Raw genomic sequence first — 18,538 nt, 5'->3', positions numbered from 1 at the left:
AACTTCCAAAAATTGTAAACCCATGTGGCGAATAAAATATAAATCACCGAAATTGGAATATGGAGCCTATTAGTATTATTTATGAAATATTTTAATCAGATTTTTTAAAATGGGGATATCCAAAAATGATAAACATGTAGCGAATAAAATATAAATCACCAAAATTTATAGTGTAAATAAGAGAACACTGTGGCTTGTCAAACATAGGTTGATAGTGTTAGGCATATGAAATTTAATTTTAATTGTGAGCTAACATACAACAATGCTTGTAAAAGTTGGTAAATTAAAATTTTAGCCATTGCACGTTTCCACTAAGAATTTTGGGCCAAAGTTATTATTTGCGAGATAAAGTTAGGTGAATTTTTTTATCCGTTCACGGTATTAAATAATGTGAGGAAAATTCAAGAGATTTGGTTACTCGAATCGCATTAGATGAAATTGGCATAATTTCGTAAATTTGTTTGAAATCTTGAAATTAGTAAGTTAATTGTTTTCGTCAATAATGTGAACGTACAACGTTGTGCGTTTCAATATTGGATGAGTTATATACCCTAGTGAATACTTGGTTTAATATATTATAATTTTTTTTATATCGATTCCTAATAAATATAATAAAATAGATAATAAATAAAAATTACAATTATCTATATTCACTTTGTCATCAAAAAATCAAATAGTTGGCGTATACAGTAACTAATTTAATTTCCCATCCGAATAGTTGTTGTATTATATAGACAAAAGAATAAAATAAATACAGCGTTATATTAAAAAAAAACATGAGAAAAGATCTGGTGCATAATTAATATGAGCATATTGTGAGCGACTAATTTCATGTAGGCTAGTTTCCTAAAATTTAGATGTCTGTTAACAAAATTAAAATTCTCTTTTGTTTATCTCCATGTCAACAATATCATTAATTTTCTCTAATATCTTTCTTTTTTTATTTGTTTAGTTTTCGTATCTTTTCTTCTTGTACATATTTCTCCTAGGTTTTTAGTAATAGTTTTCGTATCTTTTCTCTCGAGAAGTGCTAGTTTGAGGTTAGTTTTTTAGCATTAATTGTCCTTGCTCATATATGCTTAAAATTCTAATATTTGGTGTTGGACTACATGTTTTCTACTTAGTCTTTAAAGTGGGGAAAACAAACCAGAGCTAAAAATTCGATAATTAAAAATTGAAAATGGTAGTAATTTAGGTGAAAGATAAAAAACTAACTAAGAAATGGTGTAATTTAGGTGAAAGAAAGAGAATGTTAGGAAGAAGAAGTTGATGTTATGGTAGCAGGAAGAAACTTAAGAACGCGAGGAAGAAAATCCATAAAGGAAAGATAAAGAGAAAATTAATTACATTGCTGTCATGGAGATAAAAAAGAAAATTGTGTTTTTGTTAGATAGAAATCTAAATTTTAGGAAACTAGACCGCGTGGGATTAATCGCTCATAATACGCCCATTTTAATTATGCAGCATATCTTTTCTCAAAAAGACATTACTCTAAATAAGTCGAAACATTAAAATGGTCGAAAATAAAAAATAAAAAAGTTATTAAAAAACAGCAATAGTAGTAGCAAGAAATGGAGAATCATATTGGTGTTGTGGATCAAAGCTCCTATGTGGAGTATCCTTACCTCAATCTCTCTTTTTCTTTCCCAACGGAAGTATATTTATCCCGTTGGTCTTCTTATTCGTCACAACATGCGGTTGGGGAGATGGGTGTCGTGTTAAACTGTTTAGGAAGAGGCAGGCCACTGCACAATCATCAACCATTGAAGTTGGATACCTATACCTCCATTTTCTAACTACTGCGTCCACTACTGCTTGAGCTGCACCCCAGCGTCCTGGGCAAGTGTCCACTATATTTACCACATCCCTTTTCGTGAGCACCTCCCAAACCTGTTGTGCAAACAAAATGTAGTGTACTCCTAGTACATAGTAAACAATGTCTGGAAAATGAGACGTTAGTTAGTTACCCCGCCTGTTGCTAACACTACAAACTCGTCTGCATTAGTGATGCGTCTGTGGGAGATAAAAGGCGCGGAGAGCTTGGGAGGGTCCTTGTCCACCTCAGGCTCAACCTGGCATTTTCGGGCTGAAAAATATAGATTAACATAACTAAATAGTAGTGGTTGAAGATTGTATAGTTAGAAAGATACATTTGATCACTAAATTCATTCACTACACAAAAACTACAGTAGGTACCTGCAGGAAGGGGGTGAGGCTTAAGATTCAAAGTCAAGTGCACTGGAATCAATGCATTATTCTCGTCTCTCGTCCCTAATATAGCTCCCGAGTTCCCAATTTGTGTAGTTATAAGATATTCACCCTATAAAATACTAAATAATCTCAAGCCTAGTCGGGAGTAGTATATTGTTGAGGCATGTGTGTTTGATGATGGAACTGGAATTGGAATTGGAATTGAAATTGAAATATTACCAAAATCCAGTTATGAAGAAGTGTGTAGCTAGTGTACCCGTTTAAGCAGGGTGAGTGTTGTAGTAGTTGCACAACAGTAGCAATCAAAATTGGTGTCCATTCGCAACTCTTGGTCTTCGTCTTCGTCTTGCTCCGTGGCATTTCGGACTACCTTAACACCATAAGGCATAGGGCCATGGCGGTAATACACCCCACAAAAGCTCGACTTTGTTCTCCAATCTAAGGTCTGTAATACAATTCATTCACTATTACGATACTCCATCTGTCCACGAAATATAGACAAGTTTTGTCATTTTGGTCCCACAAAAAGTAGACTAAGTTCAAAAAGGAAAGTTTTCAACCAATACTAACACTACGCATCATTCTAAATATGGACCCCACAATTCACTATCACTCATTTTACAACCTTTTCCCCTCCTCTCTCTTACTTTACCAATTATATTTCCATTCACAATCTTGTCTATTTTTCATAGACGGAAAGAGTACGATGCATTGCAATTCAATATAAGTATGCAATTCAATATAAGTACAACACAGCGAGGAGATATGTTTGTGATGAGATTGAGACAAGTGCTTAAAACCTCTGTAGCATAGCTGTAATTATATATGGACCCACAATCGCAGGAAAACCAGGATCCCATCGTTGATCAATGATGATATTCAATACAAATACACACTCCTCCTTCTGCTCAACTTTCAATAAATAAATTGTTGAATCTCTTCTTATCGACCTAATTGTTGATCTGTTCCAGTGCTACTGGGATTACGACCCAAACCATAGTTCCTATCCATAACAAACTATCCCCTAAAATAGCTTCACTATCAACTAATTAATTGGGATTATAATATAAAAATATTATTATTTTTGTGTGGTTTTACAATTATTTTTTAGAATTACTCAAATTGGAGCTTATATTAAATTTTTAAATTTTAAATTAGAAAGTAAGTAGTAGTAGGATTTGTTATTCAATTAATCCAAATACACACTATTATTGTTTCTTTTATATATAGATGTGTGTGCATATATACTAGCATAACTAAAAATTTATTAAACGGAGTATACAAATTAATTTGGATTTGGGATTGAAGGCTTAAATTCTATTTCCAATTCTACATGTCCAATTCTATGATATCGAAAAAGTCTTATAGAATTAGTTCATTTTAAATTATTTGGGTTTGCAAATGATCAACTGATTGCACAATGAATTTAACACGCGTACATATTCATAATATTGGAGTATTTTTTGGGGCATAGTGCATGTTGTCTTGATGTTATGGATTTTGAAAACACAAGTCATTTCACAGACGTTTTAGTTAATTTTATTACTGTTTACTTTAAATAAATCAAATGTGAACTAATACGTTTGAAAATTTGAAAAGTTAATAGCAACCTTCCACTGTTTGATCTAACTGTCGAGATTTGGTTTATAGTTATATGGAACACAAAAGAGATAGTGGGGATCTATAAAACTACTCTACTACTAAATGTAAATAAATTTACATGTATAATTATACTCATTCCGTCCACGAAAAATAATCTCATTTTGCTATTTTGGGATGTCCACAAAAATAATATTATTTCTAAAAATGGAATGTTTCTATTTCATACTTTCCCCACTTTTTCTAATCTCTCTATACTTTACCTATTTCTCTTACTTTACCATCTTTTTCTATTCCCCTCTTTTACTTTATCATTTTTTTTATCAAAACACGTATTTTCCACAAATAAGATAATTTTTTGTGGATGTATGGAATATATTTTTAAAGATTTTAAACTAAAATTTGGTTCATGAACGTTAAATTATAACCCACCATTAGTTAGCTTATAGACTTAATTCTTACGTGCATGGATTAGAATTTATTAATGTGGATTTACTTCTGGGTTGATCAAATTGCGAGTCGTTTTAAGAGAAAACGCAAAAGAAATATATTTACTTCTGGATTAATTCACTTTTTTTACGTATGACCAATTCATTTTTTTATGTTCAAATTTAAACATAAAATATGATTAGTTTATTTTTTTACGTGTGCTCTCTCTCTCTATATATAATATGAAAAGCGCAAACCAATTTCTAGTATTTTACTAGAAAGTGGTAATAATAATTAGAGACACAAAACAAGATTAATTAATTTATTTATTTTATGTGCGTGAATGAATTTTCAAAAAGTGAATAGTGAAGCGGGGTAAAATAACGGCTTTTTGGGGCGAAAAAAGAAATTCCAGATTAAAAGGGGGCAGAATGTAAAAAATAATTTGAAAGTTGGTTACACGCTAGCTTTCTCTCTCTTGATCAATCTTTTCCCGCATTAGTGTTTCCGCAAACAAGAAAAGGAAGAAGGAAGACGAAGAAGGCGCATACTCTTCCCTCTCTCTACTGATTCCAGGTACATTTCTGCGATTTTACTATATTGTTTAATTGAATCAAGCAACTGATTAATTCTTGTTTTGCGCATGTGTTTTCTTTGAGATTGTGATGGAAATTTTTTGCATATTTTGTGTGTGGTTTACATCAATAATAATAGTTCAAAAGTTTCCCCCACGATCTTGTACGAGTTCCTCTGCGTCTGTGTTTTTGGTTTATTACTAGCTCCGGGATGAGGGGAATGGCTACTTCCGCAGCTGATTTTTTTGGTTTTGGGAGGAAACTTGATTCGAATATGTTGTATTTTTCTTGGATTGTGATAGTTTTGGGAGGAAATTCAATAATATCAGTATGTGTTTTTGGATTGAATGTGGTTTGCTGAATTTCTGTATATTGTGGGCTTTAGGTAGGATAACGCAATAGGGAGAGTATGTTGGCCAGCATTTTCAAGCCGTCTGCGTTTTTGCATATTTTGTGTGTGGTTTAGATCAATAATGATAGTTCGAAAGTTTCCCCCATGATCTTGTACGCGTTCCTCTACGTCCGTGTTTTTGGTTTATTACTAGTTCCGGGATGAGGGGAATGGCTACTTCCGCAGCTGATTTTTTTGGCTTTGGGAGGAAACTTGATTAGAATATGTAGTGTTTTTTTTTCTTGGATAAAATTATATATTGGTGATTTTCTGCATTTTACTTATTCAGCTGAAACTTCTTGTGTTTTGGATTGTGATGTTTTGGGAGAAAACTCAAATAATATTGTATGTTTCTGTGGATTGAATGTCGTTTGCTGATTTAATGCATATTGTGATGTAGTTGGCTTATGGAGGATAATGATGTTGCCCAACTGGTGCAAGCCGACCACATGGTTCAAGCGAACGGTGGACAACAATCACTATGATGAACTTCCGTTGAAGAACCATCAATGGGGGGAGATCTCTACCGCGGCTGCTAAATCCAATATTATTTCAGAAGGCTACAGCCAGTCTGAGTCAGGGCTAATGGGAACGCATCAATTCGGCCCTTATGGCACATTCGTGGGCATCTATGACGGTCATGGTGGTACTCACGCTGCCGAGTTTGCTAAAGACCATTTTTTCAAAATTATGAAAAGTAAGTTCTTGTTTTAGCATCTGTACAATCCTGTTACTCTCTTATATAGGAGTATGTTTTATTGGAATAGTTCAAGACTGGAAATGATTTCAGTCTTTTTTTAAAACTTTATAAAAGGAACAGGTGGTTTGACTGTGAATTACTAGTCGATTCTGTGTGAATTAAGATACACTCATAGAAATGCTAATCCCAACCATCTTTTTTTACTTACATCAGGTTCAATGTCGAAAGTTACAGAAATGTCAGCAAACATTTTGGACGAATCCCTGTCGCAGTTAGATAAGAAGTATCGCATGCAAGATAAGGACAAGTCGGCAGCCAAAGCAGAGTCCTGCTGTATGGTGGCCATCATCATCTTAGGACAGATATACATTGCAAATGCTGGAGATGCTAAGGTGGTCTTGGGGCGACTCGTCAGGCCCAAAGGACGCGTTCGATTGATCCTGGAACGATGGGCTAGGCTCACACCGCACATCCAAGCCATCCCATTACTGGCAGGCGAACACCCCATTCTGCAGTTTCCAAGGGAAGAGTTAGAACTAATGCATCCAATGGATCACAGCATTCTGCACTACAGTGATAAATCGCTTGCCAAAGGCCTCATTCCGGTGAGGATTTCAACTCAATATCATTAAATTTAGTTACTACTTTCCTCCATAAACAAGTTAGACAGCTAATATTCATGCATATGTGTATATATAGACAAAAAGATCAGTTATTGATATGTATCTTAACAAGAAGACAGGCATTTTGCATGCCCCTACACTCTTCCAAGATGAGCTTCTACCAGAGGACAAATTCATAATATTTGGATCTTCTGAGCTATGGAGATACCTTAAAAATGAAGAAGCAGTTGCTATGGTGAGAAAATTATCGCGAAGGGTAAGATTTCTACACCCCACCCTTGATTTCGTTCATATTCATATATTTTGCACCAACAAGTTCCTGTGTTTCATTTCCTGCAGGGAATCGCCATGAAATTGGTAAAAAAAGCTTTGATGTATAAGGAGCTGAAGAAACTTACACAGAGTTCGAACCATGACAACATCTTGGCTGTTGTTCTTTTCCTAGATCACAATCGAGTCAGCGCCGGCACAAGCAGCAACCATCTCTCCGCAATATATTATGAAAAGAGCAGCAGCCCGGATAGAGACAGCGAACTTGAAAAGTTTGGGGTGAAATATGAGTAGTTTTAGGAAATCACTATTGAATTGACATTTCCCTTTCTACAAACTTGATAGTAATACATATTCTTGGCAAATGACTCAGAGCATATTTTAGCTGACTGGCATATGAAACAGAGGAAATTCTTTTATACTTCTTTCTGTAGTAGTTACTGTTACTGTTCTACTTCTATCATGATATAGACTTTCTGCTTCTTTTGATCAATCTTCTTCTAGTTAAATAGAAATAGAAAATCAATCAACATTTGAAAATAGAAGAATATGCATCACATAACAATATTTATACTTCATACTACAGCAAACAAGAAAAAAAGAAGAAAAAAAATGCAATATGTTTATCTTACAGATCTTAGAAGAACCAACAAACTTGTCTTCCTTGCTCTAAAAATCAGCCACCACCTAACTGTTTGCAAAAAATAGACATTTAGCTACTGAATTTAAGCAAGAAAGGCAAGTTTCAACGAACCAAATGCAATCACTAGCAACAACCAAAACAACGTATAATATCAACAAAATAACAACCGAAAAAACGAGCATCTATACCGGGTGTTTCGCAGGAAATCGTTGCCAGAGGTTTTGGGCTTGGAGTAGCACGCATTGTTGGTCGACGTTTTTAGGTCATCGAGGAAAGAAAATCCTAGAGCAGAGGAGTCTTCAACCGAATATGTAAAGCTCATTTTTTCTCTTCAATCGAGTTAGGCTGAAGAACCTCCAATAGCCGTCTATAGTCTATACCTATGTAGTTCTACCTCTATATAGCAGGGGGTGACTCTGCACTAACCTCGAATGGTTAACAGCACTATAGTATTAGCACTCGCCATATCTTTTTGATATAAACTGCCATTGACCATAAGGAGAGCCAGGCGGAAATATAGAGTAACACTACCCCCGAAGAAACAAGAGTTCCGTCCCCTACAAAGCTGCAGAGAGAAAAAGAAGAGAATGAGAGATGTATTAGACGAGTGTGGAGTATGTACATGAAAATTGTATCAAATAAAAAAGATGAAAAGAAGACCTTGCATCTCCAGCAGCCAAAAGGATAGTCAATGCACTCATCTGTGTGGCAGTTTTCCATTTTCCCAAGTTATTAACTGCAACAGCCTGAGAGGGGAGAGAGAGCTTTATGCATTAGAAAAGAGGGTAAACGAGTTTAATACATTTGCAACTCAAAAGTTATTTTGCTTAAGATACCAACCTGTAAAAGCTTTTTGTCACGAGAAGCAGCCCATTCCCTAACTGCCGACATGGTTATCTACAAAGGTAATGATTTTGAGAGACTTGTTAATGCATGAGAATATGTTATTAGCCGAATAATTAAAGACTAAGTAAATATTGAGTTCCATCAATCTAGAAAGAAGATAATATTTCAGCTTTCGACTAATTCTCAAACTAACGATAAAAGATATAACCAGACAGTTTAACACATAATTTGCAAGAAGTTTTTAAGGTTGACCAAAACGTCACATATTCAGGGATTATTTGTAAAAGCCAAACTAGTAGATATATGAAGCAATCAATTCTGCTTGACGCCTGTGTCATTTTATTTATCTTCGTAATAGATGTGTTTTACACGAAAAATTACACCAACTTGAATTATTTAACACTATAAAGGAAATGAGCATCAGATCCTATTATTCATACAATTTTCGTTTCATAATCTAAAATGGGAAAACCATTATGCAATTGGGTAGACCCCCCTTTTTACTTTGATATTATCAATCTAGGACTCTATATCTACAACAAATTCCAGGACAAAAGCTGGATATAGATTCCACAGGCCATAGCATGATGGATGACCTTGTGAAATTGAGTAAATCATCTCCAACGCAGAGGGAAGTTTGATATGGATTCAATATTAAGCTTTAACTAAATGGACAGTGCAGTTCTGGAGAATGCAAAAGAATAACCAAGAGGGATTGGGTGTAAATACATGCTCCAACACTTACCAACTGTGCAATTCCCCACCTTAAAATATCTTAATCCTGAGGTCCAATCGTACTTGAAATTATAGCATAAGGATTAAGGATCTCGGCCAATCAGCTGAAATAGCAATTAAGGAAACAGATATTCGAGATGTTACCTCTCTACAGATTATGGCAGTTGCAGGCACAGTCAATAGCCATGGTCCATGGCCAAATATACCAGCATCAAGGGGCTTAGTGCACAACAAGATCAAGGTAGTAGCAACCATGAGCTGCATACATTGAAAATGACAACTCTATAAGGTTCCCTCGCATTAGCTTCACAGCAATTTTTAAAAGTTTTTTTTTCTAGGAAAAAAAGAAAACAAAGAAGAAGTTTGACATCACTGCACCCTTCATATGAAGTTCCATTTTTGGAGTTCAGAGATGTATAGACTATAGAGTATCCTACTACTCAAGTTTTTTTGCTTGATTACCCCAACATATATCACCCAAAAAAAGTTTTTTTCCTCCACGCCACCACCTCTTCACGTTATAAATCCTCACTTCTTTTGTACAAACACTGAACTAAACGCATCATTCTAGCATTTATACTCAGGCAAATACATGGAGTATGGGTTGTCACCTTATCAGCCACCGGATCCAAAAATGCCCCAAATGGAGTACCCAATTTCATCTGTTACACCAAAATTGCCGCAATGTAATTCAGGAAATAAAAAAAAATAGAGATACAACTTAAAGGTTGAAAAGCCAGCACCTTTCGCGCGAGAAATCCATCAAGCCAATCGGTAGTGGCAGCTGCGACAAAAATTCCTACAGTTGCTGATGGTCCCCACCAACTTTCGACATAAAAAGCTAGCAAAAAAGAAACTAGCATGTCAATTTAGTGAACACTACCGATAAAAATGGCCGTACCAAATAGTGGCAATTATACAAAACAGATGCAGCTGTAAAGAAGCCATATGCATAAGCACAACTGCATTGATCTCCTTTCTTGGTAAAGTAGAGCAATTTCAATCGATTTTTTTCCTTTTCATGCACTTATCACACACTATAAAACATTCACCACAGATTTGAATACAATTCAAATTCAAAACCAGCTCTCAACATTGAAGGCTGCTTCAATAAGTCAGATTCACATGAAATTCTACCTCAACAGTAACGAGGCAGAACTAGGAATCATATTTAATTTGGAATTGCGGTAACAGCAAAAAATGCACAGATCTTTCATGTAAACATACATACATAATTAATGTCTTCATGCATCAATGGTGCAAAAAATAAACATTTAACATCAAATACAACAGTTTGCAAGGCAATAATCAAGGTAAAAGGTACAACTGCTGAAACCGAACGCACAACATTGTCAATTTTGCTCAATTATAAAAATTCCACCTTCATCTTCGGACACATTTGCAATCAAAATCATAAATTTAAGCACATACTGTAAACGATAATCGGTATGGCAGCGACGCGGCCGATCGTCAGGATCGTAGGCAACGTGAGCAATTTCGTCGACTTTCGCGGCGATTTCTCGTCGTGGCTCAGCGGCGGCGTCGGCAAATCTGATTCTTCGCGAGTTTCGGTCTCCACCTTTCCATCAACAGCGCCCCCCATTGGAGTCCCCAAATTATCGCTCCTGCCGCGATCAAAATGGCCGCATTTCCCCGAATCGGATGTGTAGAAGCAGAGATTCTGGGCGTGGGAGAATTTGGGGGCGGGGCTAACGCGCGAGGGGGTGTGGAATAGGGTTATTGCCCTGCATCGCCAGCTGGAGAGATAGCTGAGCCGCGGGATATTCGTTGAATCGACGGCGGCGGCGGCGGCGGCGTGGGAGGGAGAGGATAAATTGGCGAATTTCAATCTGTAGGGTTTATGGGCGTGGAGAATGAAGAAATTTGTGAATTTGAGAGCGCTTGGCATGATTTGATGATGGTGGTTTGGTGGGTGTGGATTAAAATGCGCGCGGGCGGCTCAAGTTAGCGTGGAGGGCGCTTACATTAGCATCGCAGGGCCAGGTGGAGAAGGAGATTAGGCAATCATGGATTGGCTTCTGTTTTAGTAACTTTTATTATTTGCATTTTGGCGCTTAATTATTAGGAAATTGACAAATGACCGCTTTTTACCCGAATTTAAATATGGTAACAATGATTGATCAAATTTCAAAATTGCATATTTTTGTAATCATAATGTGATTTAGGATATAGTTGAACTTCTCGACTATGTAAACAAATTCGCAAATTTTAAAGGGATATTGGTCCTTAAAATCATAAACTTTGATCAAATTTTGGTATTTCACACGAACTTTTAAATTGGTATATAATATCACAAACTTTGCATTTTGTTTGTTATATCCCATTTCAACTCAAATAAAGAGAAAAACTAATTCTGCATGGGCAATCGTGAAATATTTACGATATTATAGACCACCATTTAAGTTCTTGGTAAGTAGGATAAAAATTACGTAAAAAACCACGTTAATCTAGTAGTTCCAAGTAGGATAAAAATACGAATGTAAGTTAGTCGGGTATAGTAATTTAACTGTCACGGAAAATAAAAAACAAAATGCAAAGTTTTTAATATGGTAGACCAATTTTAAAGTTCACGAGAAATACTAAAATTTAGCCAAAGTTCATGTTTCAGGGACCAATATATCCCAATTCTAAATTACACATGGATTGTGAAATTTTGTAGCTACATTTGGTCGTGATAGAGGTAATTGTATGTCATAAATATAACTCCATTCAAATTTAGAACAAATTCAATGTTTCGACTCATTTTATTTCTCAAAAGTTAAATTAACAATAAGCAAACCATGCTTATTCTAAACTTTTTATAAATATGGAGTAAAATAGTCTAGCCTAAATTGAGATGACATTAATAATTTTGGATATAAAATTATTAAACAAAATTTAAACCAAATAACATTTGAAGCAAAATGGAGTAAACTATATATCCATGAACATGACCACTTATATTTTCACAGTTCGAAGCAATGAGCAAATTTTGCCCAAATTCAGATCTCTGATTCAACTTCTGCCTGCAAATTCACTCCTCCTCCTCTGCTAATCCCGCGAAAGTCGCGCTAAAGCAATCGGCAATCGCCATTTTTCCCTCATGCGACGGTAATCTCGCGCTTTTCCATGTGATGATTATGGACCCCACGAACCCATCATGCCATTATTAATCTCCGCGATTTTTCACACAGCACACACACACACACACTAATTCCCCCTACTCCATAGCTAGCTAGATATACTATGTGTCTTGGTCAAGAGAGGGAGGACTCACTTTCAAATTTGTTTTGACTGTTTTAATTTGGTTTACTCTGCTGCAGCAATTATTGATTGCATAGATCGAGCTCGTCAAAATAGGGAGACCCATTTGTTTTTGACGAGAAAAGCACCGATCTTTGCGGTTGAAATCGGTTTTGTTTTTTCCGGCACCGGGAATGAAGGCCAAAGGGGCGGCGGCGGCGGCGGCGGCGGTGCTGAATCCTGTTCCTCTTGAGCATAAGAGGTATTGTGTTTTTTAGCATGTAGCTCATTTTTGGGATTTTTTGCAAAGCTGTGTTGTTTTGTTTTGTTCAGTTGCTTTAGTGTCAATCTGTAGTTCACATTTTTCTGCAGCATTTTTTAGTTTTTTATTGTTTTGTTGCGTTGATTCTGCCGACAATTAGATGTACATGGGATTTGGGTGTTTTCTTGAATGATTGCTTTTTTGTCAAGGAGGACTGAATCTGCCCACATTTTCTTAGCAATGGATCCTGATGCTTTGAACCAAATTTAGGGCCTTTACTGAGATTAAAAACAACCGTAGTAATATTAATATCTGCTTAGTTGCAAATTTGAATGCAAAAAAGGAAAAATGGAGTCTTGTTTTGATGTTGTATATGAAATGTGAAATGGGCATGTGGAGAAGTAATGGTTGCTGATTCAAAACTGTATGAATATTTGTGGTTTGGATTTGATTCTTTCTTTATTATGTATCCAAGAAAGAATTTATATGTTGTGTGGGAGATACTCCCCAAGTCTGTTTGTTCGAAACATAATTTATGTTGAAGGGCGATGGAGGCCCGATATCTGGATAAATCTTGTTAACTTTTTGTTGTACTGTGTTTGATTTTGGAAAATTGCATATACAGGGATGCTTATGGGTTTGCAGTGAGACCTCAGCACTTGCAAAGATATCGGGAATATGCTAATATATACAAGGTTTGGTTTTCCTATCTTCGCTGTTAAATCATTGGTTTGTAGCTTAAATTCATCCTTTTGTGTTATCTTGGAAGCATACCAATCGGAGTTGGCATTAATTCATATTTTTTTTTATTTAGGAAGAAGAGGAGGAGAGGTCGGATAGGTGGAAGGACTTTTTGGAAAGGCAATCAGGGTCTGGACAGTTGCCTGTAAATAAATCGACCGACATAAACGCTGATGATAGTCAAAATAACGTGCCTGATTCTGATGGCAACCAGACTAAGCCAAATATTTTTAATGAGGAAAATTCGGAATTGCGATCTGAAAAGGATGGAAAAGTTCATAGAGTACAAACGTGGACCGAGATTAGATCATCTCTATGTGCCATAGAGGACTTCATGAGCTCTCGTGTGAAAAAGAAAGTGAGTTTCAATAAAAGCCAGTCTGATCTTGCTGCAAAGAAGCCACTTCAATCCATTGATGAGACAAGACCTGGAAAAGGAGCACCTGAAGAAGACTCCGAGGAAGAGTTCTATGATGTGGAGAGATCAGGATCAGAATCAGATTCGGCTCCAGAGATTCCCAGCCATGCTGCTCATTCAGAAGCTCCACCTCCTTGGAAGGAAGAGCTTGAATGTCTCGTTCAAGGGGGCGTTCCGATGGCTTTGAGGGGAGAGGTAACAAAAAGCTGACATCCAAATTTTTTTCTCTTTCGATTTGTGCATTCTAAAATCTTTAATCATTTGTTTTCACTGAAAATTACAGCTGTGGCAAGCCTTTGTTGGTGTAAGAGCACGGCGGGTGGAGAATTACTATCAAAATCTGCTTGCTTCAGACACTAACACAGAAACTAAGAGCAGTCGACTAAAGGACAAGAATCACGACTCAAATCTAGAGAATGTAGTAATATCTGAAAAATGGAGAGGCCAGATTGAAAAGGTCATTCATTTTTCTTGAGTTCTGGTGGCAGTTTACTTCTATAAACCTATATTCCTTAAATTCAATTCCATCTAGTAATCCAACTTTATGCACGCAGGATTTACCTCGAACTTTTCCTGGTCACCCTGCTCTAGACGAGGACGGTAGAAATGCTTTAAGGCGTTTACTCACAGCATATGCCCGCCATAATCCCTCTGTTGGTTACTGCCAGGTACGCCTATTATAAAGAGTTCTTTTTATGCCATTTACATGATAACTAATAATGCCAAAGTACATGCATGCGCGATATTTTAACCTTATTGCATTATCTGTTGTATGCAGGCAATGAATTTTTTCGCGGGCTTGTTATTGCTTTTAATGTCGGAGGAAAATGCCTTTTGGTGGGTTGAAATCCTGTTACAGTTCTGTTATATTTCAAACCCTTGTGGAACGCTATATTTTGACTATGTAAATTATTGTATTATGTAATTAAATTTGGCCGCACAAAAACGTATTTGTTCCCGCTAGAAACCTAATAAATTGCTTATTCCAGGGCCTTAGTGGGACTTCTAGATGATTATTTTGACGGCTATTACTCTGAAGAAATGGTAGAATCTCAGGTTGATCAGCTTGTTCTTGAGGAGTTGGTCCGTGAAAAGTTCCCGAAATTGGGTTGGTTTCTTTGACAACGTTTCTAATACACGACCTTTCCTAACAAGACTTCTAGTGGCCGTCAATTTCTCTGATTGTTATTAACTTTGTATTTACCACAGTAAACCATCTGGATTACCTGGGAGTGCAGGTGGCGTGGGTGACTGCCCCGTGGTTCCTCACAATATATATGAATATGCTTCCATGGGAAAGTGGTGAGAATCTTGAAAAAAACTTTTCCAATGTTCAAAGCGATGTGCTATAACTCTAGTTCTAGCCATTTGTTTATTCAGATTCTAAGTCGATAAAACTGATTAACTCGATCTGCTTCTCAGTTCTTAGAGTCTGGGATGTGATCCTCTTCCAAGGAAACCGTGTAATGCTATTCCGCACAGCACTTGCGTTGATGGAGCTATATGGTACTGGCCAGCAATGCCATTTTATTTATATCCGATACGAACATAATATCTGCCCTCTGAATCTCATATGTAATAGTACATCAAGATGCTGTGCTTTTGGGCTTATGAACCAAACTTATCTTTAGCTTTCTGCAGGACCTGCATTAGTTACAACAAAGGATGCTGGAGACGCAGTCACGCTTCTTCAGTCACTAGCTGGCTCCACTTTCGACAGCAGTCAACTTGTCTTGACAGCTTGCTCGGGTTACCAAAACGTTATTGAGGAAAGACTACAAGAACTAAGAAATAAGCATCGGCCAACTGTTATAGCTGCGTTGGAAGAAAGGTCAAAGGGCATGAGAGTTTGGAGGGATTCTCAGTGTCTGTCGTCAAAGTTGTATAGTTTCAAGCAGGACGCAGGTTCAATCATAAGAACTGACAAACCAGAAGGACCGAACGGTGATGTGTCGCACTTGGATGGTTCACCTGCTGATGGGGATGAGCTTTTCGTGAACGGTGATGTGGAGATGGATCCTGCTAAAGATCTTCAGGAGCAGGTAGCTATATTTTGTTTCGCCTATCTTTCTATAAGTTTCTTTTACGCATTTTAGTATTTTTTAGGTGTTTTCTCACTTTAGTTGTATTTTTAATCGATAAAGCTTAGTTTCTTTACCTCCTTTTGATTTTTTGTTGTTTTGTTGGTTCCAACATTTTGAAAGTTATGAAGTTGTTTTTACGAGCTTAGAGACAAATGTATACAGTATGTCATATCAAACAGCTCGTGTAACTTTCTATGAAATAATTTTATTCAGGTAGTATGGCTCAAGGTCGAGCAGTGCAAGCTGATTGAGGAAAAACGGTCAGCTGAACTCAGGTGCACCCTACTCTATAGCTTTTAAAGTCCTAATCCCTTGTCGATACAGAAACTTTGCCTTAGACCAGCCCCCTCTATGATCGTGCACATTCTTCCAACCTGTGCGGCTCACTTTTATTTTCAGGGGATATAGTGTCTTTGAATATTGAGACCGGGCTACACTTCTCTTCTCGGATATTTGTCTTTTCTGAACTGCATTCGTGTGTTTTGCATCTCGACCACGTCATTTCATTTAATTAAAGAACGTGTGTGTGTTTAACCATAGATTCGTGCCAAAGTATGTCAGCCGTGATTAAGTTTGAGTAAACACAAATTCTTAAAATATGGGATTTCTTAGTTCACTAAAGGAGATAAAAACGTGCACACGCTATATTCTCATGTTTCCCTTTTCTATATGCAGAGCAGAAGAGCTCGAAATAGCACTGATGGAGATGGTTAAGCAGGATAATCGTCGACAATTGAGTGCTAAGGTAACTACGAAGCTTGATGTGCTATGCTGTTAACTTGAAAGAATAAATATAAAATTATACTGCGTGTGCGTGCGCGCCAATTTTCCCACTTGAAAAACCTTTCTTTAAGCCAACATCTTATTCTTGAAATTTCCTTAAACAACTCAACCTAATTGGCTGAGCATCTATGTTGGGGTTTTAGGTTGAAAAGATGCAGCGAGAGTTGTCTGAGCTGCGGAGCGCCCTAGTTGAAAAGCATGAACAAGAGAACGCCATGCTTCAGGTAAGACATATCGATATATTTAGCATAATTTCCTACAGCACTTGATGGGTATGGTTTCTTCTCCACAGGAATTGATGTATCCATCTCTGTTTTCTGTTCACAGATTTTAATGAGGGTTGAACAAGCGCAGAAGGTGACAGAAGATGCTCGCATATATGCTGAGCAAGACGCAGCTGCCCAGAGATACGCAGCTCAAGTGCTTGAGGTTAGTGATAATTCAGATTTGCAGCATGCCGATTTTCTTTTTCATCCATGACAACGTGCCACATTTATCAAACGCGCATATAACTCACAAGATTTGATTTTATTCACATCACTTGAATAATTTGTGTTGTTTTTTCTCTAATTTAACTCCAATTTTCTTGTTCTATCGAGTTTCTGCTGTACTAATGCAATGAGTACGTGCAGGCGAAGTGCGAACAGGCGGCTCTCGCCTTGGCCGAGATGGAACAGAGGGCAGTTATGGCAGAATCCATGCTCGAAGCTACACTGCAGTACCAGTCTGGGCAAACCAAAGCGATGTCTTCCCCTCGGTAACGAAAATCCCCTCGGTAGCGATCATATTTTTCTTGCCAATTTCTCTCTATAGTCTGGTTTTTTTGTATTCTTGGCGTCTAATACTTTTGCCCATCCCCCTTTTCGTGTTGCCCTACCATTAATTCTCGAGCCTAATCTGCATTCTTTTACATGTTCTGATTAAGATCGACCCAGCAAAGTAATCAAGAACCTTCACAAGATGTGCCGGCAAGAAAGATCAGTTTGCTAGCCAGACCATTCGGATTAGGATGGCGAGACAAGAACAAGGTTAGTGGATTCTGATTCGTCTCTTGCAAGAAATCCTAGCAATCCTAAGACGAGAACTTCCTGCTATGACCCGTGTGCTCGTTGCCTGTAGGCGCAGTCATGTTTGCTTGCATTAATCATATTTGTTGTTGAAATCCCAACTCAAAATTGACATATCTTTGATAAGAAATAGATTAGTATGCTCTGACAAAACAAATTTGGGTGAAGAATGCTGTGTTGGTTTTCTTGAAAGTAAAGGTTGAATGAAACAGGAGAAACCGGCGAGTCTTGAGGAGCAAAACGATGCGAAGCTCCCAAACGAAGAGAAGAGTGTGAGTGACGTGCAGGCTGAGGTCCCGGTGTAGGAGACGTGTAGTTGGAAGGCGGCTCGAAAAGAAATGGAACCAGATTCCCCTCTTTGGCTGTGTAGTTATGTTGTGCTATTTGAGTATATGTTCTTTTTAGTAAAGAGAATGTGGTAATATTTTTGAAGTTTTTGTCTGTTATTTCATTGATGATATTGATTTTAGTGAGAGAGAAGTATAAGTAGCATTTGATGTGCAATTTAGCATTGTTCTTATTTAGGCTACATTAGCACTATTTGTTTACTTTTACTCATTTATTTAACTCAAATACTTCAAATTAGTGTTGAAATCATTAATTGTTAAATTACATAACTATTAAAATATGATTTTCATTTTTAATAATTTTAAATAAATAAAATTGCGCTTTGATTTTATGTACTCCCTCCGTTCCACAAAAGATGTTACACTTTCCTATTTAGTTTGTCCCACAAAAGATGTCACATTTCCCTTTTTAGAAAAAATTCTCTCACATGAATATAAAAATTATATTTTCTCTCTCTCCATTTAACATACAAAACAAAACCTCCTAAAATCTTGTGCCGTCCCACAAGTGACATTTTTTTTTTGGGACGGAGGGAGTAATTTATAAAGTAATGATGTCAATAATAATTTT

At 36.8% G+C, this 18,538-nt stretch overlaps 2 protein-coding genes and 2 long non-coding RNA genes across 6 annotated transcripts; 2 read left to right on the top strand and 2 right to left on the bottom strand.

The window, feature by feature from the left end:
- Positions 1-2,224: 2,224 nt before the first annotated feature.
- Positions 2,225-3,152, bottom strand: LOC125212213 (uncharacterized). Its single transcript, XR_016135066.1, has 3 exons — positions 3,012-3,152; positions 2,468-2,656; positions 2,225-2,320 (listed from the first exon to the last, which is right to left on the bottom strand). It is a non-coding gene; the product is annotated as an uncharacterized LOC125212213 (long non-coding RNA).
- Positions 3,153-6,086: 2,934 nt separating this feature from the next.
- LOC125201212 (CDP-diacylglycerol--glycerol-3-phosphate 3-phosphatidyltransferase 2-like) lies at positions 6,087-11,047 on the bottom strand. Of its 2 annotated transcripts, none has more exons than XM_048099229.2 (11): positions 10,454-11,047; positions 9,766-9,863; positions 9,634-9,684; positions 9,167-9,280; positions 8,282-8,338; positions 8,102-8,187; positions 7,630-8,006; positions 7,431-7,489; positions 6,927-7,298; positions 6,737-6,861; positions 6,087-6,414 (listed from the first exon to the last, which is right to left on the bottom strand). In XM_048099229.2, exons 1-7 carry the CDS (start codon positions 10,929-10,931, stop codon positions 7,886-7,888), a joined length of 1,005 nt encoding a protein of 334 aa, XP_047955186.1. In that variant the 5' UTR covers positions 10,932-11,047; the 3' UTR covers positions 6,087-6,414; positions 6,737-6,861; positions 6,927-7,298; positions 7,431-7,489; positions 7,630-7,885. The 2 variants fall into 2 exon arrangements, with proteins under 2 accessions (XP_047955186.1, XP_047955185.1); XM_048099228.2 differs by having other exon boundaries at positions 6,927-7,062.
- LOC125201213 (uncharacterized) lies at positions 6,414-7,217 on the top strand. Its single transcript, XR_016135838.1, has 2 exons — positions 6,414-6,510; positions 6,605-7,217. It is a non-coding gene; the product is annotated as an uncharacterized LOC125201213 (long non-coding RNA).
- A 932-nt stretch (positions 11,048-11,979) lies between the features above and the next one.
- Positions 11,980-18,124, top strand: LOC125201824 (Ypt/Rab-GAP domain of gyp1p superfamily protein). 2 transcript variants are annotated; one of them, XR_007172986.2, is made up of 18 exons: positions 11,980-12,133; positions 12,346-12,527; positions 13,153-13,222; positions 13,342-13,881; positions 13,970-14,143; positions 14,241-14,354; positions 14,465-14,523; positions 14,676-14,794; positions 14,896-14,988; positions 15,109-15,192; positions 15,328-15,728; positions 15,984-16,045; positions 16,446-16,515; positions 16,697-16,777; positions 16,881-16,982; positions 17,186-17,328; positions 17,479-17,581; positions 17,833-17,849. XR_007172986.2 is itself a non-coding variant. In XM_048100081.2 (18 exons), the coding sequence occupies exons 2-18, from the start codon at positions 12,460-12,462 to the stop codon at positions 17,923-17,925; spliced, it is 2,358 nt and encodes a 785-aa protein (XP_047956038.1). In that variant the 5' UTR covers positions 11,980-12,133; positions 12,346-12,459; the 3' UTR covers positions 17,926-18,124. The 2 variants fall into 2 exon arrangements, 1 of the variants encoding a protein (XP_047956038.1); XM_048100081.2 differs by having other exon boundaries at positions 17,186-17,310; positions 17,833-18,124.
- The last annotated feature ends 414 nt before the right edge of the window (positions 18,125-18,538 follow it).

Source organism: Salvia hispanica, chromosome 2, assembly GCF_029641045.1.
Source record: "Salvia hispanica isolate PSC_SH4W2 chromosome 2, Shi_PSC_v1, whole genome shotgun sequence".
NCBI classification, from domain to species: Eukaryota; Viridiplantae; Streptophyta; class Magnoliopsida; order Lamiales; family Lamiaceae; genus Salvia; species Salvia hispanica.
This window is presented reverse-complemented; position numbering and strand designations above follow the sequence as displayed.